The sequence below is a fragment of the Hyperoodon ampullatus genome, assembly GCF_949752795.1.
Source record: "Hyperoodon ampullatus genome assembly, chromosome: 10".
Taxonomy (NCBI): domain Eukaryota; kingdom Metazoa; phylum Chordata; class Mammalia; order Artiodactyla; family Ziphiidae; genus Hyperoodon; species Hyperoodon ampullatus.
In genome coordinates this window covers 6958143-6979508 of record NC_136923.1, presented here as the reverse complement: position 1 = coordinate 6979508, position 21366 = coordinate 6958143, and the positions used below count along the sequence as shown (strand labels likewise).

The window sequence follows — 21366 nt, the reverse complement described above, 5'->3', positions numbered from 1 at the left end:
GAGGAACCGCTTGCATTCACAACACAGATGCTGCCCAATTCCAGAAGGGCTGTAGCTCAGAGTCCAAGTATAAAATCAGGGTTTGGGAACTTAGAGTCTCCCCCAGAAATGGCCCAGATGGGGGCTCCTCTTCCCGGGTTGGCATCCAGGATATAATGACTAAGTTTTGAGCTAATGTTCTCAGGCTTAGGTGAGGAAGAGGACATGGACTTCCTCCTCTGTCCCCTCCTTTTTCTGCTTAGATCAAACAGGGAAAGACAAAGTTCATATGGGTGAAATCACTGGCTAGAAGAGGACTGCGATCAAACCTGGCAGGTCAAAGAGTATAATCAAAAAACTGAGATCGAATTCTGGCTCCACTGTGTGAGTTTGGACAAGGTGCTCAATGTCTCTGAGCTTCAGTTTTGTTATCTGTAGAACAAAGATATTACCATCCCTACCCCACAGCGGTGTCGGGCAGCATAACAGAGAAGGGGTGCGTGAGTGCCCGAGCACAGCTTGTGATAAGCATATTGGTCAGCTTTGGCTGTGGAACAAGCCCCACTGTCTCCTTCTGGGGCTGAGGCTGGGGGAGGGGGCAGCAGCCACGTGGGCTGTGTTCTCACAGCAGTGTCAGCAGGTAAGAGGGCAAACCCAACTGTGCAAGCACGTGTCAAACTGCCAGTGTGAATCACGTGGCCGAGGCCAAAACCAAGGCAAGGCGCAGGACAGTCTGTCCATCAGGGGGCCGCGGCAAGAATGAGGGTGTAAACCCAGTTACGGGGGAGTGAAGAGTCAGGACCGATCGTTCAATCTACTACAGTATACAGACAGAGTCATCGTCTACTCATGCTCATTTCAGTTCTTTCAGCATTTCCTTCCGATAAAAGAGGGCTGTGCCAGACATTGTGGCAGAAGATACGCAGATGACGGAGCAAACACTTAGAGACTGCTAGAGGTCAAGGGGAGGGCAGCATTGCCAGCAGGCCTCCCCCATCCTTCCATCTGAATTCTGGCCTTACCAGTAAAGACCTTGCCCGGAGCCAGCACTGAGGGCATTTAGGGAAGAATGTTTCTACAGGGACCTTCCCCGGGGGCATGTCCTAGATCTGGTGTGGAAGGGTGGCAAAATGATGCCTCATGCTGGAAGGTTGAGTCATCAAGGAGCCCTGAGAGTTTAGAGGTAGAGAAAGCATTTTAGAATTCATGAAGAAGGTGAGCATTGATCTGGGCTTGAGGGAATGAGCTCTGTCGGATGAGCAAACGGGGGTGTTCAAGAAAGGGAAGGAGGGCTTCCCTGGTGGCGCAGTGGTTGAGAGTCCGCCTGCCGATGCAGGGGACACGGGTTCGTGCCCCGGTCCGGAAAGATCCCACATGCCGCAGAGCGGCTGGGCCCGTGAGCCATGGCAGCTGAGCCTGCGCGTCCGGAGCCTGTGCTCCGCAACGGGAGAGGCCACAACAGTGAGAGGCCTGCGTACCGCAAAAAAAAAAAAAAAAAAAAAAAAAGGGAAGGACTTGAACAAAAGTATGTAAGCCTCCCCTATACTCAGTGGCTCAGAACAACAGGCACTGACTATTACAGCTTTTAAGTCAGGAGGCGGGAGGTGGGCTGACCTGGGCTGGGTTTGCACATCCCTCTGTGGGGTGCTGCAGGCTCTGCTTCAGTCTGGGTTAGTCTGGGGGCACCTCAGCTGGGGCAGTTCTGCTCTGTGTGTACCTTGCTTTCCTCCTGGACCAGCAGACTGACCAGAAACATCCTTTCGAAGTAGCAGGTGATCAGAAACAGTCTCTTGAGGCTTGGAACTCACACATCATCTCTTCTTCCTCGCTGTAGTGGCCAAAGCAAGTCAGATGGCCGAACTCCAGGGCTGGGAGGGTCCTGCAGAAGTCCGTGGCTAATGGCGTGGTCCAACAAAAGGTGAAGAACTGAGCTTCTTGAGGCAGACTTATTAAAAAAAGGATGGTGGTAATAATAAGGCAAGGTGTTTCCAGGGAACTGTGCTCTCTCTGACTCTCATGATTGGGAAATCCCATCCCTAAGTCCCCCCCACGGTGTCCCTGCCGTGTGCTGCATCCAGCTTCCACTTTGACATCTCCAGCTCTGAGGAGCTCACCGCCTCCTGGAGCAGACTATTCAGAATGGACAATTTGCAGGAGGTTCTTTCTGGTACAGAACGCCTTTTTGCTTCCGCTCTTTGATCCTGGTTCTGCCATGTAGGTTTTGGGTCCAGCAGCCGTTCACATGATTGAGGACAGTGTTCTGGTCCCCCAACAAGCCAGCAGTGGGAACACCTGCACAAAGTGGAGCGGGACCATCACCCCACGGTGGGGTGCTAGAGCTCCATCAACCAGGAGACGTACCTGACAGCTTCCCTTCCCTTGCCGTCCATATCCAGTCCCAGGCTGAGTCCTCTGGATTTCACCCCTCCCCAGCCCCCCGCCCCCGCCATATCACTCTACTCCACTTTCTTCTGTCGCTCTCCACTGTCCCCTCCCTCCTCTAAGCTGCCATCATCTCTGGCTGGGACCTCTGCAGTAGCTTCTTCACTGCCCCCACCCTGCCCCATAATCCACTGTTCACACTGCAGCCAGTCAGACTAATCTCATTATAATGCAAATCTGCTCATGTTGCCCACTGCTAAAAACTCTTCCCTTTCAGGCACATCCTGTTGCACTCTGTGCTCCAGCCCCAGCCCTCGAGATCACTACTCAGGACCCCCAAACCCCTCCTCATCCAGATCACTGCTCCTGTCCCTTCAGGCTGCGGCTCTCCTGTCACTTGCTCAGGGAGCTCTCCCTGACCTCCTTGACAAGGTCCAACCTCTCAGTTACAAGGTCTCTCAGCGCCACAGACCTCTCCTCCGTGGTACATAGCACCAACTTCCCAGTCATTGCTGTGACTACTTGACTAGCAGCTGTCTCCTCCCATAACAGTGGGCGGTACACTGGCTGAGTGGGGTGGAGCTGATTGGTAGTGTCTGTAGTGTCGGCAGATTCCCGTGGTGTAAATACAACCACCATGACAGAGTTCAAGCTACCAACAACTGTGGCTTGCAAAATCCCTGAAAACTTAATCATCAGCTTTCACCAGGTGGTCTGAGCTGGTTCCAGCATCCCACTGGGGCAGGCCTTGTGCTTGTCCCCTCATGACCAATACGGTATCTGAAAAACAACTGAAGAGCCATAGGTATTTGGTGAATGAATGAATGAGCAATCCTGAAGTTTAAACAGACCTTCAGGACAGCAACTGCTATTTCTAGAAGATAAAAGACTTTGAATGCTTGGCCCAAGAAGGGAATAGGGAGTCATGACATTTCTGTTCTCTGAAGACTATTTCTATATTTATTTAACAAAATGTCTCTATCAGGCACAAATCCAAGTACTTTGCAAACGCTAACCCATTCAACCCTCGTAGCAATTAAAAGGCAGATACTATTAGTACCCTCATTTTACAGATAAGGAAACTGAGGCTGAGAGTAGTTTGCCAAGGTGGTGGAGCTGGGCTTTGAACCCAGGAAGTATGCCTGCAGAGCCCACGTTCCTAACCACTATGCTATGCTGCATCAGGACCAGCTCTGGAAATGAGACTTGGCTCATATCGCTGTCTGTGCTCCAACCTAAGCACATCTACCCCCATGGCCATGGCGTGTGCTTGTCAGGTCACTGAACCTAAACAAAGGAATAACCAAATAGAAAAGGTCCAGAGTTGAGGCTGTGAAATGATAAGGGAGATGTGGTCTCTTTTGGATAAAGACAGAGAAAAAGACAAAGCCTTTTCAAGAGCCAAGAAATAATCATGGGGATGGACTTTAAATATTTATTTACTAAATTCTAACAGGAGGACACTGACCTGGTTAACCTTCATAAAGGGAAATGTTAAAACTTGAGAGGTGAGTTTGGGACATTAGTATTTGTACAATGCTCTGCGCATATGGTCTTGCTTCATCTTTAAGACCACCATGGGAGATGACGACAATGAGGCTCATTTTATGAACTGAGGACACCAGAGCTCAGAGGCGAGGGGATGTACCCGAGGCCACAGAACTCGTCAGCAGAACTGAGCGGGGGTCCCCGCCCTCTTGTGCTGCTGGTTCACGTTACTTCCCAAGCAGGCCTTGTAAAATCAGAGCTGCTCAGAGGAAGTCAATTCCTGTAGCTAATTATGCTGACCAGCTGTACAAAGTGAAAATGTAATTAGATTCAAAGGAGGTTTACACAGATTCTGGGGTATAGCCTAATATTGCAATCATAAAATCCAGGCATATATCTCTAACTTTTGATGTAGCTGTTCATTTAACAAATGAACTCCTAGGTGCCTATTATGTGCAGGGACCACGAAGATCGAAGATGATCTTGATTGTCCATTGTATATGCAGCACTGAGGATCACTGCAAAGAAGATGAAAATACTGATGTGGACCTTTAGCATGGGAGAAGATGGAATTAATTTAGAAGGAAAGTCTGGGACAATCAGATTATGGTGGTAATTCAAAATGCCAGGGTCAGCGATTTGATTTTATCCTGTAGGAAAAGAAGCCCCAATGAAGACTTCTAAGCAAGGGAATGACATCACCATCACCACCATCACCATCAACACCATCATCATCATCATGATCACAATAAAAATAATAAATACTATTCACAGGGCACCTATTGTGCTCAAGGTTTCTATCCCTCACACCCACCCCAGGAGGTCAGAATTAATATTAACCCCACTTTACAGAGGAGGAGACTGAGGCAGAGGTAACACAGCCAATAAGGGGCAGAGCCTGCATCTACCTGAGTTCAGTTCACTCTCACCCTGCACTCTCACTTTGCAGGATCTCTGCTTTTGAGTATATGCTGGACAGCACCTGGGAGTGGAGGTTTGGGAGCTGTCAGCATTTAGTTGGATGGCTAACGGCGTGAGAAAGACCCAATTTAAGTGGAAAGAGAGGAAGACTAGAGAAGTAGAGAGAGAAACAGTAACAGAGGCAGGCAGTACCAAGGAAACCAAGCAGGTGTGAAGTTTAAGAGGGAAAGATGGGAATAATGGTGCAGAAAGTTACCTACAGGTCAGGCAGGATGGCAATAGACAAGGAAGGATTTGCCACTTTAAGAGTGCTTCCAGGACTTCACAGATACCATTTTCAAGGGAGTGGCGGGGGTGGGTGCCAGATTGCTGTGGGCTGAGGAATGAGTGGGAGGTGAAGATAGGGCAGGCAGCATGTAAACTCACTCTTTCAAGAAATATGATAGTGAGGGGGAGGGGAGGAAGGAAGCTTGAAAGGCAAAGATGGTGGCTGGAAGGGTTTTCTGGGGGGCATGGAGGTGGGGAGAGATTTGAGCAGTCGTTAGCTAGAATGAAGGAGAAGCTGAGGCCACAAGACAAGGAGGCTCTTCCTCAGAGTTTCGGGGGAGCTCCAAGGGATGGAGCTCAGTGGGTGGCGTTAGCGACAGTTCATGTGGCTGGGCTTCTTCAGGGCTGTGAAATGAGAGGTGGGTCTGATGATCTCTGTGGCCCCTTGCAGACCTAATCTTTTGCTTTTGTTTTTCCTTCCTCTGGCCTTTCCTTCTCCTCTCCACAAATATTTAGTAAGCATCTACTATGTGCTAGGTTTTGTGCTAGCTTCTGTACCTGTTATAATGAACAAGACAATGTACATCATCCTTTCAATTGAGTGGAAAGATATTAAACAAGAATATGCACAAATATATTTGTGAGTGACTACACATTGTATGATAATACTAATAATCGCTAATGTTCATAGAGCACTTCGAATACACTAAATACTTTATAAGCATTTTCTTATTAACTCTCTCTCTCTCTCACACACACACACACACACACAAACTCATAAGAAAAGCACTGTTGGTATTCCTTTTTGCAAATCAGTAAACTGAGGCACAGAGAAGTCAGATGACTTCTTCCCAAGACTAAGAAGACTAAGATAGGTGGAGCATGAGATTCAAATTAGATTTGCCAGTCTGGACCGGAGCGCTTAACTGCCACACTGTCCTGAGACACTGTGTTTAGAGCAGTGGGCGCCAGGATGGACAAGATCTGGAGGTGACCCTTCCCTAGGGGAGCTCACAGTCTGAGCACTGGGAAGAAACCCGGAGTTCATTTACTCCGTTCTTCCTCCAGGTGTGGTGCCTGCCAGCAGCATTTGCATCACCTGGGCACATGTTCCAAACGCCAAAGCTCCAGCCCAGCCCCACCGACTGGATCAGGATGTGCAGTTTAACAAGATCCGCAGGTGTTTGGTGTGTACGTTAAAGTCGGAGAAGCCTGTTCTACAGCCACTTCTCTTATTAGAGATGAGAAACTGAGGCCCAGGAGGTTGGAGGTTAGAGTGGTGGAACTTCAGGGCTTGGTGCCTGGAGCCCAGCCTAGGCCTGAGTGGACCCTTCCACTCTTAAGAGGCCATGTGGGTAGGACATGAGAAGGAAGGGGTAGCGCGCGCAAGATGCTCGGCGCGCGCAAGGCGCTCGGCGCGCGCAAGGTGCTCGCTGGCCCGGCCCAGCCGGGCTGAGGCGACGCGGGCGCCGGGCGGGCCGGGCCGCCGCGCAGCGTCCCCGTCCGTGCGCTGGCCCGGCCCGGCCCCTCAGCTCCACCCCCTGCCTCCCCCTCCCGCCTGCTCGCGCCTCCTGAAAAGCCAGCCCGCCCGGGGCGGCGGCGCAGAGCTGGCCCGGCGCACGAGGCAGCCAGCGCGGCCATGACGGCGGAGAAGGCGCTGCCTCTGGGCAACGGGAAGGCTGCCGAGGAGGCGCGGGAGTCCGAGGTGCTGGGTGGCGGCGGCGGCAGCAGGGGCGCGGCATCCGCCCGCGACCCGCGCGACAAGCGCGACAAGCGCGACAAGGCAGTCCACGAGCGCGGCCACTGGAATAACAAGGTGGAGTTCGTGCTGAGCGTGGCAGGGGAAATCATCGGGCTGGGCAACGTGTGGCGCTTCCCTTACCTGTGCTACAAGAACGGCGGAGGTGAGGCGGCGCGCGGCCCTGAGGAGAATGCGTTGGGGGAAGCCAGCCCTGTGGGGGCGGGGAGCTAGGGGTGAGCGCGAGACCCCTCCCGCGCCTGCGTGTAGGGGAACCCTCGCGGAGAACGCCGGCCCCGGGCCACCTGGCGAGCGAGCTTACCCCGGGGCAAGGCGCGCAGTCCCAGTGCGCATGCGCGCTTCGCACCTGCGTGTACCACCTGCTAGCACGCGGGGACTTGTCCGCTAGGTGTGTTCTGTCCCAGCCAGGTGTGTTCTGTCCCAGCGTGAGGTGCAGACCGAGAGGAGGAGCCCTTCATGTTTGGGGCAGGAGACAGCCCCTTTGAGCCTCAGCTTTCCTGACTGGAAACCTGCATGAAGGAAAGGGGCTCATTAATCTGAGTAGGCTCGGGTTTTGAGCGCGTGTTGAAACGCCAGCCTCCGTACTAAACTTTACCTACATCATCTCATTTCATCCTACAGTCATCTTTGTAGGTAGTGCTATACCCGTTTTGCAGATGAGGAAGCTAAGGGCCAGAGAAGTCACTCACTTAGGGGTAAAGATGGGATTCTGACACCAAAGGCCTGGTTTTAAAGTGGGATTGGATGACAACAGGGAGAACTTTTAGGTGAGGCATTGCTGTTTGATTCCATGCCTTTCATTTACCCGTAGGGCCTTTTCTAGGGCCTATTTTCAGGACTGTCTGGTGGGGAAATGGGCACCATTCAGTTTCTTTTACTGGTCTCAGAGTCACTCATGACAAAAAGCAACAATAATAATTGGATGTTTAGAAGATGCTTAAAGCTTGCAGGGGTCAGGGAAAGGAAGGTGATGAGAGAGTTGTTTCTAGAGACAACGTGTCCGAGTCAGTTTGGTGGAGATGCAGCAGTGAGTCCTCAAAACTCCCAGCCCAAGGAAGGGGCTCCAGACTTTAGGAGCCCCCGACCTGTCATATCAGCAGGACAGCTGGCAGTTCCATGGCAAAGGACTTTGTGAAACCTTGAGTGGCACAGTTTCTGCAAGGAGAAGTCTGTGTCTATGTTTTCCTCCCTCTATTTGCTGTGTCCCTCCAGCAGATCCCCAGACCCCAATGAAGGTGGCTCAGAGGTTGGCAGGGACCACACTGTTAGGCTTCGTGGAGCGGGACTTCCTGTGCGGGCAGCTGCAGGGAGAGTGAAAAGGGTATTGCTTGGCCAGGGCCCTTTCTTTGGAGACATTCATCCTGAAGGCACAGCCTGCTCCAAGCCTGCCCTGCAGTGGTAATGAAGTGGCCGCCAGTGTTGGTGGCTTGGCAAGGGGGAAAGAGGGAGCAGACTCAGAGACCCCGAACGTGCCCTGTGCCCTCATCTGGGAATCCACCTCTCTTTGCACATTCAGCCTGTGTAAGCTGCCATGTCCGCTTAGATGTCTGTGGAAACCCTTTGGGATAGTCCCAGGCAAGAGCTGTTTTAACATCTTTTTTCTTTTTTTTTTTAAATATGGGAAATTCTTATGCCAAAACAACAACAAAAAATGCATTCCTAAAATCAGAAAATAGTGTAAGTTGCATTAATTACAAACTCTGCCTCAGATAAAAAAAAGTTGTAGTGAGTCAAGTTTAAAAATGAGTCATTTTCTTTTTACTCTAATGAGACAAGAGTCTCCGTTGGGTGCACAGATATCCTGGTTTAATTGAGCTAGTTATCTTAAGGATTACTAGCTTTGTGAACAGAGAGGCCACAAGGCTTTTAGAAAGTGTCATCTGTTAGGTTCTAGAGGATTCACAGGTAAATTACAGCATATTCGGGAAACTTCTGTGGCTTGTTTTAATCACTTAGATTTATATTCAGCAAACAGACCCTCTTCTTTTACACACTTTTTTCCTTCTAATATAGTTGGGGTATCTGCTTATCAACTGTTTACCTTTTAAAAAAAATCTACACAGCTCTACTCATAAATTGCAACAATAGTTTAATATTTCTTTCCCAATGTGAAACTTTGTAAAAATAGAAAACTAAGACCTTTTCAAAACCTGGTAAATATTGTCCTATTATCAGGATTGATCAAAATCGTTGCTATTAATCCAGTGGTTAAAGGGACTTCATTTAGCAAAAAGCAATTTCAGTGAAAGCCTTCATTTGTGAGATCAGATGGTGGGGAATAGCGTGTGTTTTCATGCTTTGTTATTAGACAAGAGCGAGAGAATGAGGGATTTGGAAAAATCCCTTTCTTCTTGTAATGGCTCATGTTCATCTCAGTTATTTAATTTGTTTCACAGAAAGGCCCAGGCAGTGGGTATTGTGTTTCAAGATGGGAGCACTAAAGCTTAACAGTGGTCTTTTCTCAGATTGACTCAAAGCCAGCCTCTCTGGACAGATTCTTGCTACGAACTGCTCATAACTCAACTTCATACCTGGGGCTCATGTACAAGGGCCTGTTACTGCTCATTGTATATCTCCTTGAGAATGCCTTTCTTTATGAAGACTTTTTGCAGGTCACTTCCCAAGTAAGAAGAAGAGGTCCCCCTCCCCTGGCCTGTTGAGGTTACTTTAGAATATAAAGAAGGATGTAGTGTTCAGGGAGGGAATGAATTTGACCTGCGCTGGAGGGTAGAATGCATAAATAAAAGAATCAAGCATATAACGCAATTTCTTTTACATTATCATCTTAGCTGCACAACAGTTCTGTGAGATAAGTGGTGCAGATACTAAGTATTAAAGCCCTCTTTTACAGTTGAGGAAGTTGAGGCTGGGAGATGTGACATAAACTTACTCAAGGGAGTAGGCAGCAGACAGCACAAACCCAGGCTCACATTTTCTGACTCTGGTCCTCATAGCAGGAACTTGAACTCAAGCTCAGAGCACATGATGTATTGCCTCTAGTAGGTGCTTATTAAAGGGCTGAACATGAAGTGGTGGAGGCAATTTTAACCTCATTCGCTTACTTTGCATCCTTGCAGGGGCATTCCTGATTCCCTATGTGGTGTTTTTTATATGCTGTGGGATTCCTGTTTTTTTCCTGGAAACAGCTCTGGGACAATTTACGAGTGAAGGTGGCATTACGTGTTGGAGGAAAGTGTGCCCTTTATTTGAAGGTAAGTGCTGAGTTAGTAAGAAAGTAAAAGGGTTCCTGGGTGATGTCAGGTTGTGAAGGGCGCTTTTAACAAGGCGGAGAGAGACAAATCACTGCCTTTCCTTTGTTCTTTCAGGCATTGGCTATGCAACGCAGGTGATTGAGGCCCATCTAAACGTGTACTACATCATCATCCTGGCGTGGGCCATTTTCTACCTGAGCAACTGCTTCACCACCGAGCTCCCCTGGGCCACCTGTGGGCACGAATGGAACACAGGTATGGCCTCCAGAGAGGGTCTCTCTGATGGTCCTGCTGGGGGACCTGGGATTGGTGGTATGTCATGTCTCTTGCCATGAGTCCAGATTCCACTGAAAGTGTACCTGTTCTGTACACTCTTCAGCTCTGAACCTGAGCTGAGCACTGGCCCAGGGATTGGCACAGGAAGAAGAATTGTGATGCTCTTTCCTTGCTTTGCCAAATACAGAGACTGAACCCTTCCTGCACAGAGTAGGGATGCAAGGAAGAAGTACTAAACTGAGATTCGGGGGTTTGGGCTGCAATTGCAGCCCTGCCTCTGAGTGTCAGATTTTCCTCTGTAAAATGAAGGGGTTAGACTAGATCAAGGGTTGCAGACAGGGGGCCTGTCAGCCAGTTAGGCTTTAGATCAGTGAGCAGCGAATTTCAAAAATGTATTTGGTTGTCAAAATTGAAAAATCAGAAGGCTTGACATGAAAATCCAGATTTTCAGCTTCTCTTGAAAAATTAAAAAGATCTGGCGAAACCAGAGCCACATTCCCCCATTCTTACTTGGCAGCAATGGCTGCAGCTGAGAACCGTCTGTTGCCTTTGCTTGAAGCTTCTGTCCTCAAGCTGGCCACAGTCCCCACCCAGCTCACATTGCTCATTTATTCTACCTGTGCTACCCAGGTAGATACTTGAATTCACCACCCTCCTCCTGCCTTGAATGGGTAACTTTTTACATTACTTTGGATTCTAATATACTGTTTACTTATCAATTTGTCATCCTGTCAGGATTGAATCTTACAATCTAGGGAAGGCAAATACTTCTTAACCCCTGTCTTTGGAGGCTGTGCTCAGTGCAGACATCACTAGTCGATTGTAGAATGCTTTCCTTTTGAGTCTAGTCTTGGCCTCAGAACTCTGCTCAGTAGTCTAGGCAGCCACCACCTTTTGACTGGAATCAACACACATGCTTTAACCTATTCGCCATCTGTGTTGTAACCTGTGGTTAGGTTGTCCCTGGAAGTGGCCAGTCATCCTGAAAGCTGAGACACAGTAAGACTGGGTAGGATGTTGGTCACCAGCAGAAGCAACAGTGGGCATTAGACCAAGAAAACGCTGTGAACTAGCTTCTATCCCTGCATGACTTTGCCTTGCTTCCCCCCACCCACCACATTTTGTGGGGTCTTGTTTATCAAACTAAAATTCAAGGACATATTCTTGGAGGGCTGTGAGTCCTCCATGATCATTTAATTGTGCATCTTTATTTTGAGGATACTCTAAAAATATGTGTATGTTCTGGATCATCTGCACAGCCACCTTATAAATGAGGACGGTTGGGGGATCTCAGTGCCTGACTATGTCCATGTTTACAATTTAAGGTGCATTCTTGGTGAACAGGATGATGGTGGCCAAGGGAAAAAGAGCAGAGAGATTTAATTCATAAATGGTCATTGATGCTAAGTCCAGCCAAGAATGCAACAAACTGTAGGAACGAAGGTTTTGCAAATTTGGGACTAGAGAAAAATGGTGGTAGAATTGAATCTCAAATAGTGCATGGAAAAATATGCAAGCTTGGGCTTCCGTGGTGGTGCAGTGGTTGAGAGTCCGCCTGCCGATGCAGGGGACACGGGTTTGTGCCCCGGTCCGGGAGGATCCCACGTGCTGTGGAGCAGCTGGGCCCGTGAGCCATGGCCGCGGAGCCTGCGTGTCTGGAGCCTGTGCTCCGCAACGGGAGAGGCCACAACAGTGAGAGGCCCGCGTACCGCAAAAAAAAAAAAAAATACGCAAGCTTAATTCCATAGACCCTGCCTCCTACCTGTCAGTACTGTTTTTCTGTTGGGAAATTGATTTAATTTCACAAGATGGCATTATCATACACATCCATTTTATGCTATCAATTTGAATTGTGTTGGTTCCATAGTATAGTTGGTATTTAACTTGTAAATTCTGGTTTTATAGATGTTCGAATACTATAATCACAAAGACTTTATAATTCATTACTTATTTGTAAAAGATTAAATGTCATTTTAATAAAAAATACCATGTCAACCTTGGGTGTCTGAGACATTTTTTTACTCTAGAAAAAAATTTTGAGAAACACTGTTTTAGAGAATCTGATCAAAGCTAAGGGCTCCTCTCCAGAAAAAGGCACAAGTGTACATTCAGGCATTTTGCCTATAATATTAGGTTCCCAGACTTCTCTTAGGACTGTCTGTGGACCCCACGGACCATCTCCTTTCCTAATATGGTTAGCAGTTGCCCAGAGAAGTGGGAAGGGGGCAGACACTTGGGGAACTTTTCCCCAGTGGGCTGCAAAGCTTTCTTCCACTGATTGCATTCCCTTTTCTCTGAAGGCGTGTGAACACTTGTGTGAAACATCACATATAGGAAGGCTTCCTGTTCTGGAGATTATAGATGGAGTTGGAGGGCTCGTGCACACATGAGGAGAGCGAAGGGCCAGAGTGAGGCTGAATACGAGCTCCGTGCTGGCCACTGTGCTGGGTGCATGGGCTTGGAAGCGCATGGGTGCAGGAGGCCCTGTCCTCTGGGAGCTCACAGTCTGGTGACTGAGGTAGCTCTGTGAACAGGGAGGTGCAGGAAGGAAACCCAGATCCCATGGTGGCAGACAGAACCAGGCGATAACCATGGCAAAGGAGGTGGAGCCTTGGCTGGAATTGATCCCGTTTTCTTCCCCTAACTGGCTGGTGACTTGTGAGGGGGGAATGGATGTGGGTGGGGTCCCTTGACTACTTCTGAACCCTGATTCCTCCTCTTCAAAATAAAGGGCGTGGAGAAGGTGGTTCCTTGGAGGACCTTTAAATTCTAACTTTCTTAGAATTCAGGAGATGGAGATCACGGAAGGCTTCTTGGAGGAGAGGTTAATGGGCTGACCTGGGCCTTAAAGGATGAACACTCAGATGTTTTTAACTTGAGATTCAAATCTCTCTTGGTCATCAAGTTTCATGAAATGAGAAGAGATATTCAATAAATCCTTTCCTGGATTGAGGGAATGATGAAGGAATTAGGGATTCTTTACACATTTGGATGTTATTTCATCCAGTCATCAGGTCTTTATGAGGCAGCTGTGACATTAGCCTCTTCTTCCATGAAGAAAAACTGAGTCTCACCTGCATTACTGGCCCAGGGACACCATGGCTGACGCCCCCCTTTAGCCCCCTTGTTCCTGCCGGGGCCACTGAGCAGAACAGGTGAATGCTATGGACAGGCCTTAGGCAGGGAAGTGGAAAAGGTGAAAGATTCAAGAATCAGGCCAGAGGAAAGAATTGGAAAGGCCATGTTCGTGGGAATAGGAGAGAGGAGGTACCCTGCCCCCCAAACTTCTCCTCCTGTTTGAATCAAGCCAAGCCTCCCTCTTAAACTGTTTGTACGTGATTGATTTTTCCCACAGTGCTCTCTGAGGCATGTTTACCTGGAGCGGCTGGGTGAAACCTCTTGGTTGCACCATCGGCCCTGAAGGTTTTCCAAGATCCAGCCCTGACGGAGGGTAATTTTCCTGTGTTTCTTGTCTTGTTTCCACTGTAGAGAACTGCGTGGAGTTCCAGAAACTGAACGCAACCAACCACAGCCACGTGTCCCTACAGAATGCCACCTCTCCCGTCATGGAGTTTTGGGAGTAAGTGGAAACACCTTGTCTCCTTCGGCCCGGTGGGGGGCTCTGTCCTGGTGCTGCTCAGTTAACGGTGCCCCCACCCTTGGAAAAAGCCTGACCCTGCCTCCAGCCTTGTACTTCCTGGCTTCTGTGGGCATCTGGCTGCTTTGGAAGCCAGAATGGAGATCTTGAGAGGTTTCCCAAAGGGGCAGCTGAGAGAAATGCTTTCTTGTTCTTTGATGACATGTCAGCATGCCTATTTAGTTACTGGGACAAGACGTGCTTGGTAAAATGATGGGCAGTTTAAAAATTCATTTTTAACAAAAGAGAAGATTTGGCATGTTTGCAATAAACTAAGTCAAGAATGTATTTAGCCTGGAAAGCAGAAGTCTCCGGGGGGACAGGTTAGCTTTCTCTCAGTAGCAGCAATGTCATGTGGAAAGGAAGTACATCAACATTAACGGGTAGAGGTTGTAAAGAGGCAGGTTTTCAACGTACTTAGGAAGAGCTTTAGTCTCACAGAGTTGTCTGCAAGTACTTCTGAAGGTTGTAAGCCCTTGTTCCTGGAAGAGTTTGACCAATGTAGGGCTGCTGATGGTTGTTGGGAAGGTGCCTGAATCCACAGACGTTATAGGCAGTAGTTGTGTGGGTGGGCATTTTCCCAGAGACGGGCATTTTTCATCAGTATTCCAAAGGGGTCTGTGGCCCTGGAGTTACGAGAGCTGCCATGTACAGTTGTATAAGTTGTTCACTGCACAACCCTAGAGGGCATGATTTACATTGTGAATGTGCAGAATTGTGCAGTGCCCCAGGAATTGAAGAGAAGTTTCCTCTGTGGGTTGAAGGGTGGCTAAAGGCTTTCTAATCTGGAAAGGTCTGGCTTCATTGAAGACCCTCCCCTACTTTAATGATAATGTAGAGGGACAGTGGTTTTATGAGTGATTTTTATTCTATTCCCAGATACCATTCTTCTCCTTCCCTCTCTAGAGGTCATTATGCTGAATTTAGATTTATCATTCTATAAAATGAATGTAAAGAACATGAGTTTATAATTATAAATATAACTTATTTATATAAATATTAATATAAATAAAATACTTCCCTCTATACATACACACATGTGCATATATACACATATATTCATATTATGTATATCTTCCAAATAATAGCTAAGTCTTTCTTGAATGTTTTAAAATTTTATATTAATGGTATCCATTACTCACTTTTTTCTTATAGCTTTGTTTCTTTGCTCAATATTGGTTTTGAGATGGTCTCCATATTGATACATGTAGCTTCAGTTCATTCATTCTGTTCCTGCTGTATAGTATTTCCATATCTAAAGAGTCTACATTGTGTTTACCTGGCTCCTCTTGATGGGCATTTAGACTGTCTCGTATTTCCCTCTATGATTAAGCACGCTGAGTGAATGTCTTGTTTGTGCTTCTCTGCACAAATGACGTTTTCTAGGCCATATACCTAAGAGTGGAATTACTGGGAGGTAGGGTTCATGCACTGTCAGTTTTATCAGATTATGTCAAATTGCCTTTTAAAGGAATTGTTCTAGTTTACTCTCCAAACAAGAGTAGAACGAGAATTTCTACTGCTCCCCATTCTAGACCTAGGCACTTGTTCTGGTCAGAGTTTTTAAGTTCTGCCAGTGTAATGGGTATGAAATTGTATCCCACTATTTTAAATTTGCATTTCTCTAATAACTTTATGAAGTTGAGCATCTTTTCATGGTTTTTTTGCTCCATTTGGGTTTCCTCATCCATTAACTTCCTGCTCATATCCTTTTCTCTTTTCTCATAGGTAGGAGTTCTTGATACTTTGTAGGTTTTAGTACCCATGCTGCAAATAGCTTTTCTTAGTGTGTGGCTTTTCTTTCTTGTTTATGTATGGCATAAATTGTATTGAATTCAAATTTGCCAATAGTTTTCTTTTTGGTGTGCACACTTGGTGTCTTATTTAAGATATAGTTCCCTACCCTAAAGTTGTAAAAAAATTTTTTTTCTGGGTTTTCTTTTTGGGGGGGGCGGGTTTCTTTTAAGAGTTTTAAAGTTTTGTTTTTTCACATTCAGGAATATAATCTACCTGGAATTTTCTTTTTGTATATGGTACAAGGTAGGAATCCAGCCGTATATATATATATATGTATTTGCTGAATTGTTCATCCTATCCCTACTGATTTGTAATGCCATCTTCCATATAAAGTTCTCCTACAAGCACATGTCTGTTTAGGGCTCTCTGTTCTACTCATCTCTTTTCTAACTGTGTGTCAATACTATACCTATAGTTTAATTTTAAGCCTTGACCTCATAAGGCAAGTCCCTCACTTTACTCTTTTCCAAAATTGTTTTAGTCTTCCAAATGAATTTTAGAATCAGCTTGTCAAGTTAAAAAACAATAATAACAGAACAGCTCTGTGAGGATTTTGGTTGGGAGAATATTGAACTTATAGGTTAATTTGAGGAAAACTGATATCTTTGTGATTCAGCCTCTCTGTCCATGAACATGGTATAGCCCTCCATTTATTTAGGTCTTTTTTTTTTTTGCGGTGTGCGGGCCTCTCACTGCTGTGTCTCTCCCATTGCGGGGCACAGGCTCCAGATGCGCAGGCTCAGCGACCATGGCTCACGGGCCTAGCCACTCCGTGGCATGTGGGATCTTCCCGGAATGGGGCACGAACCCGTGTCCCCTGCATTGGCAGGCAGACTCACAACCACTGCACCACCAAGGAAGCCCCTATTTAGGTCTTTTAAAATGCCTGATGAAGTAGTGCTGCCTGATGTGGTTGTCAGAGAAGCAGCATTGGAATCACCTGGTTAGAAATGCAAACTCTCTAGCTCTCTCCAGACCTACCGAGTCTTAGTCCCAAATAGAGCATCCATATGACATTATGCTAGAGCAGAGGCTGCTCTTGGGGGGCGGGAGGAGGTGCTGTGTGACCTTTTCCAGCCTCACTGGGCTATGGTTTTCCAGTGGAGTGTTTAGGGCCTGCACATTTGAGTGTCTGCAAAACATGGTCTCTGTGCTCCCTTAGGGAACGCAACCTCAAATCCTACAGTGGATAAGTTCTCTGCGTAACTTATGTTGCTTTGTACCATTCATTTCCTTTGTAACATGTATGGAAAACCTCGATTAAATTATTATTTGTGCAATATGTTTGTTTATTGTCTGAATTCCCCAGGAGGCAGTCATGAAGCAGTACCTTTTCTGGTTTTGCTCACTACTGCCAGTCTATGGAAGGCCCCCAGTGAATGTTTACAGAATGTACAGGTACATGGGAGGAAGGTGGCAGGCAATATTTTCTAGAAAATACTACATGAGGAGAGTCAAAGTGGGCTCTGGCAAGAACTCATCCTGTCCCTAAGCTCCCCAGAACAGCACTGACGGCTTTGAGGATCCCTTTGTCATATCCATGTCACCCACTCATTTGGACACCAAGTGGTGGGAGGGGACGGCGAGTCTGTGTCCTCACTTGTAACTGGGCCTTTTTGTCTGCTACTTGGTCATTCAAAATGAAAGTCAATGTGAGAATGAACCCATCGTTCTAGTTTTCTACTCTGATTGCATTTGTATCATCTATGCAATGTTGAATTCTGCATCCTAAAAGTACTCAAATGCTGGTGTGACACTCCTTCCTTCGTAAGGTGTTTTTATCAGACAGCTCTAATTCATCTTCTCCTCAGAGCTGAACTTGGAATGTAGAGACTCTATGAGATGTTTGTAGCATCCTATGAAAAGCTATTTGGAGCCACATAAATTTGGGAAGGGCTGAAAGCCATGCCCTTCAGTAAGAATATCCATTACCTTTGATTAACTCAAATTCCCAAACATATTTTCCTGTGCAATCATTTGGACTCTTTCCCCTCATCCCCCACCCATCCCGCACCCCAGAATGCTAGCATTCCACTAAACACAGCCTGGCAAACGCTCTGCTAGGAGAAAGTTCTTCCTTGAATTCAGTCATAGTTTGCCTTCTGGGGCTTTGGATAGCACGTGCCTAATTCCTTTCCCATGTGACAGCCCTTCAAGTATTGGATCAAGTGTCCTTAAAACTCTTTCTTTCCTAGTTCTCTTTGCTGTTTCCTTGTGTGGCTGGTTCCCATCTATAGTGTGCTCTTATTGTCTTGCTCTCACTGCCTCTAACTCCAGGGACCTTATTCAGGGCCACGTTGCTTGGTCAGAATGGACTGCCTCAGTTGTGTGCTTGTTCATTCATTCAACAAATGTCTGAGCTCCTGGTGCACATAAGAAGGATGCTTGGTGTAATTGGGAGGGGTGGGAGTGTAAGACGTGGTTCTAGCCCTCTAGAAGCAGAGGAGAGACAAGCCCGTAGATTCCCATAAAGTCAGGTACAAGGTGCTGTTTCCCTGCGCAGGGCTGCCCATGGCTTTTCCCTGACCTTGGGCATCTGGCATCTTGAAAGTTCATTTTCCTTTTCAGGAAAGCTGTTCTCACTGGCTCAGCTCAGGCTCTGGGTCAGTCCTGGGTTCTGGCTCAGGCAGGGGGCCTGTGGGGCAGGGACGGCTTGTCTTCCTCATGTCAGATTTCAAAATCAGGCCACCCTGGTTTCCCTTAGTAACTCATTATGCATCTGGCACCCGTGAGTTTATCTCAATATGTTTGCGGTTCTACATTTTGAGCCTGCGTCCTCTGGAGGGATTGAGTGCTATAAGAGTGTAACCGACATTGTAGCATCAGATGGGCTTTGGTCTATTTTCACTTCCCTTTCTCGGTCCTCTCATCCCTCTCGTCCAGGGTTTTGCAAGCAACTGCATGCTCGCCATGTATACAGTTGAAATCGCTTTTGCGTGGCATCCATTCAGCACACATTTGTCGAGAGCATATTGTGTGCTGAGCCTGCATTAAACTCTAAGGGTATTCAGTTCTCTATCTTTATTCAGAAGGATGCAGTCTTGTCTTTCTGGTTTATCTTTGCTGGAGGAGGTTTAAAAAAAATGTTTATTTCTAAATCATGTGGCCACTTGAACTGATTTTAATTTGGACACAAAATTTGGGCTCCACGTTGCTGAAGTGAAACTCCAATTCTTGCTGTGGGCCCAGGGCTGCCCCTGCTTCCTTCATCTTCCCCTCTGCCCTCCTCCGCACCGGCCTTCTTTCTGTCTTTCGTATGTCCTGGGCTTGTCCTAGGCTCGGTGTCTAGCTTGTGCATAGAAGAGTCCCTTTGCTTAGAAGTTTCCTCACCAAGTCCTTGTGTGTCTGGCTCGTTCTTATCATTGAGTCTTAATTCACGTGTCATTTGGGAAGCCCTCCCTGCCCATCCTGTTGCTTCCACTTATCAGCTGAATTGGCACCCCAGTCCCTCTCAACCCCATCTGTCTGTTTTATTGTCTGCATAGGACTTATCTGAAATCCTTGTGTCTTTTTTACTAGTTTATTGTCTCTCTCTCCCTCCATTTGACTATAAGCCCTATGCCAGCAAGGGCTGTCCTCTTTTGTTCCCTGTTGTCCTGCCAGCACATTCTAAGTGCTCAAAAAATATTGATTCAAACGCATGGATGGAAGATTGAATGAATGAATGTTTTTTAACCTCGTGGAGTTGTGTCCTCTTACTTTGCTTTTGCCCTGTCTGTTGAAGAGTATAAGTTCCCAGGTTCAGAAACGTAATTCATCTCTTAGATCAGCTCCCTTTTATAGAACTCCTATTATTATCCAATCTTGATCATTAAAGATACTTGTATATAAAATCAGCTACGAGGGCATTTGTTTTCATAAATAGGGGATGTCTCACACCGAGTAATGGGAAGCAGTGATTTACTGAACCACAAGAGTTCTGACTGAGGTTCCTTTTACATCCTGACGGATGAAGTAAAGGAAGGGAAGTTGCAGTTAGTTGCTAAGCAGCTACTGTGTACCCTGGCCCTGAGCATGGCCCTCCAGGCCTATCGCTTCATTTAATCCACCCACCCAGGGGATACATGGTACAGCATCACTGAACAGATTCCCATCTCACTCAGGGGATTCTGAGGCAGGGAGAGGTTGAGGGACTTATGCAAAGTGCCTCTCTTGGCTAGCAAGAGCTGGAGCTGGGCTGAGAGCCGGCCCTGTCTGATCCCACCTGCATCCCTCCACCCTTCCGTACATGCTCCTCCCGCCTGTGTCTGAAATGCCATCAGCTCCCTGTTTTATCACGGGGCAGAATCCAACTGGTATGTCCCTTCTCTCTGCAGCCCTGTGGCCCTAGGTTCTTGAAGAGAGAGTTTTGCTGTAGATGGAGATGTATAATTGGTGGAGGGAGGGAGGAACGAATGAGGAATGACTTGTGTCCAGCGCCCGGCACAAACAAAACACAAAAAACCTGTTGGCTTTTGTCTTGTTGGATTTCAAGAGGTACCTTTAGGAAATGACTTGAACCTTGCTTTTAACAGAATACCGTGGTTTCCAGCTGAGCCAGGCATTGAGTGTGAGGCAAGCAGACTCTGATCTGCTGTGATGACACATGGAAATTGATGCTGGCCTCCTGGAGTAGGTTGTGGCCCTGCAGCTGGTGGCACAAGAGGTTAATGAATGACTTGAATTCAGGCTCAGGCAGAGAGTAACTCAGAAGGGGTTGTTCCGAAATTTTAGCGTGTTATCTCGATTCCTTATTATTTCTAATAAAACCAGGATAAAGTGTCTGAAACTCTCCAGATTTACACACACACACACACACACACACACACACACACACACACACACACACACACACACACACACACACACACTCTGCTCCATGCTTTCCCTGGAAGACCTCTAAGATGAGGAAGAAGCACCAGAGCTGGGACCTGACTCTCCCACTCACTCATGGGGGCCCTGGGCAGGTGATTCTGAACTTCAGTTTCCTCCCTGGCAAATAGGTGCACCTCACCACCCTTCCAGGTGCAGTCAGCATAAAGTGATGGAAGCAGGGGGGCAGTAACCAGTTGATGGTGGCTCCTCTCACCCCTGCATCTTGCCCTTTCTCAGCGTGTCCCCACTCCCTCACCCCACAGCTCAGGTGGATGAGGTGTCATTCAAAAAACAGAGGCCTCCTGGTGGGATACCCTGGACCTGGGGGCAGATGCCCGCTCCTGCTCTGGATCTCTCGTCCAGGGCTTTTCCTGATGTCACGTGTGCCTCTCCTGCCCACAGCCCCTCCGTCACAGACAGTGGTTCTCTGCCAGGCTTAACACAGAGTGTCTTGGAGGGGCCGACCCTGCCAGGTGTCAGACCCTCCCCGAGCTTTCGGCCACTCATAACACAGAGCTGCTGTACCAGGGGAACCCGGGGATCTGGGAAGGCTGTGCTGAGTCCTGGTAAGGAGGAGAAGGCCTGGAACCTGAGGGCGCTGGGATTCCAGCCACGGAGCAGTGAGGCCCTTTCTGTGGCGTGGGAGCCCTACTTATAGACACCTCTCCTTACTGCTTCCTGTCTTGCTGGATCTTACCCTCCAGCCATGCAGGACCAGAACAGGCATTGAACTTGGGGTCAGGAGACTGGTGTGCAAGGCCAGGCTCTGCCACTTTCCAGTTTGTGATCTATGG

At 47.6% G+C, this 21366-nt stretch overlaps 1 protein-coding gene across 1 annotated transcript in view; it reads left to right on the top strand.

Moving 5' to 3' along the window:
* Nucleotides 1–6676: 6676 nt before the first annotated feature.
* The window catches only part of SLC6A11 (solute carrier family 6 member 11), a gene marked incomplete at its 5' end in the record, with an annotated part of 120092 nt that continues 105402 nt past the window's right edge, over nucleotides 6677–21366 (top strand). Inside the window, 4 exons of the mRNA XM_079712796.1 lie at nucleotides 6677–6941; nucleotides 9874–10008; nucleotides 10123–10263; nucleotides 13774–13864. Of these exons, the coding sequence (XP_079568922.1) occupies nucleotides 6677–6941; nucleotides 9874–10008; nucleotides 10123–10263; nucleotides 13774–13864 (632 nt within the window). The remainder of the gene's footprint in view (nucleotides 6942–9873; nucleotides 10009–10122; nucleotides 10264–13773; nucleotides 13865–21366) is intronic.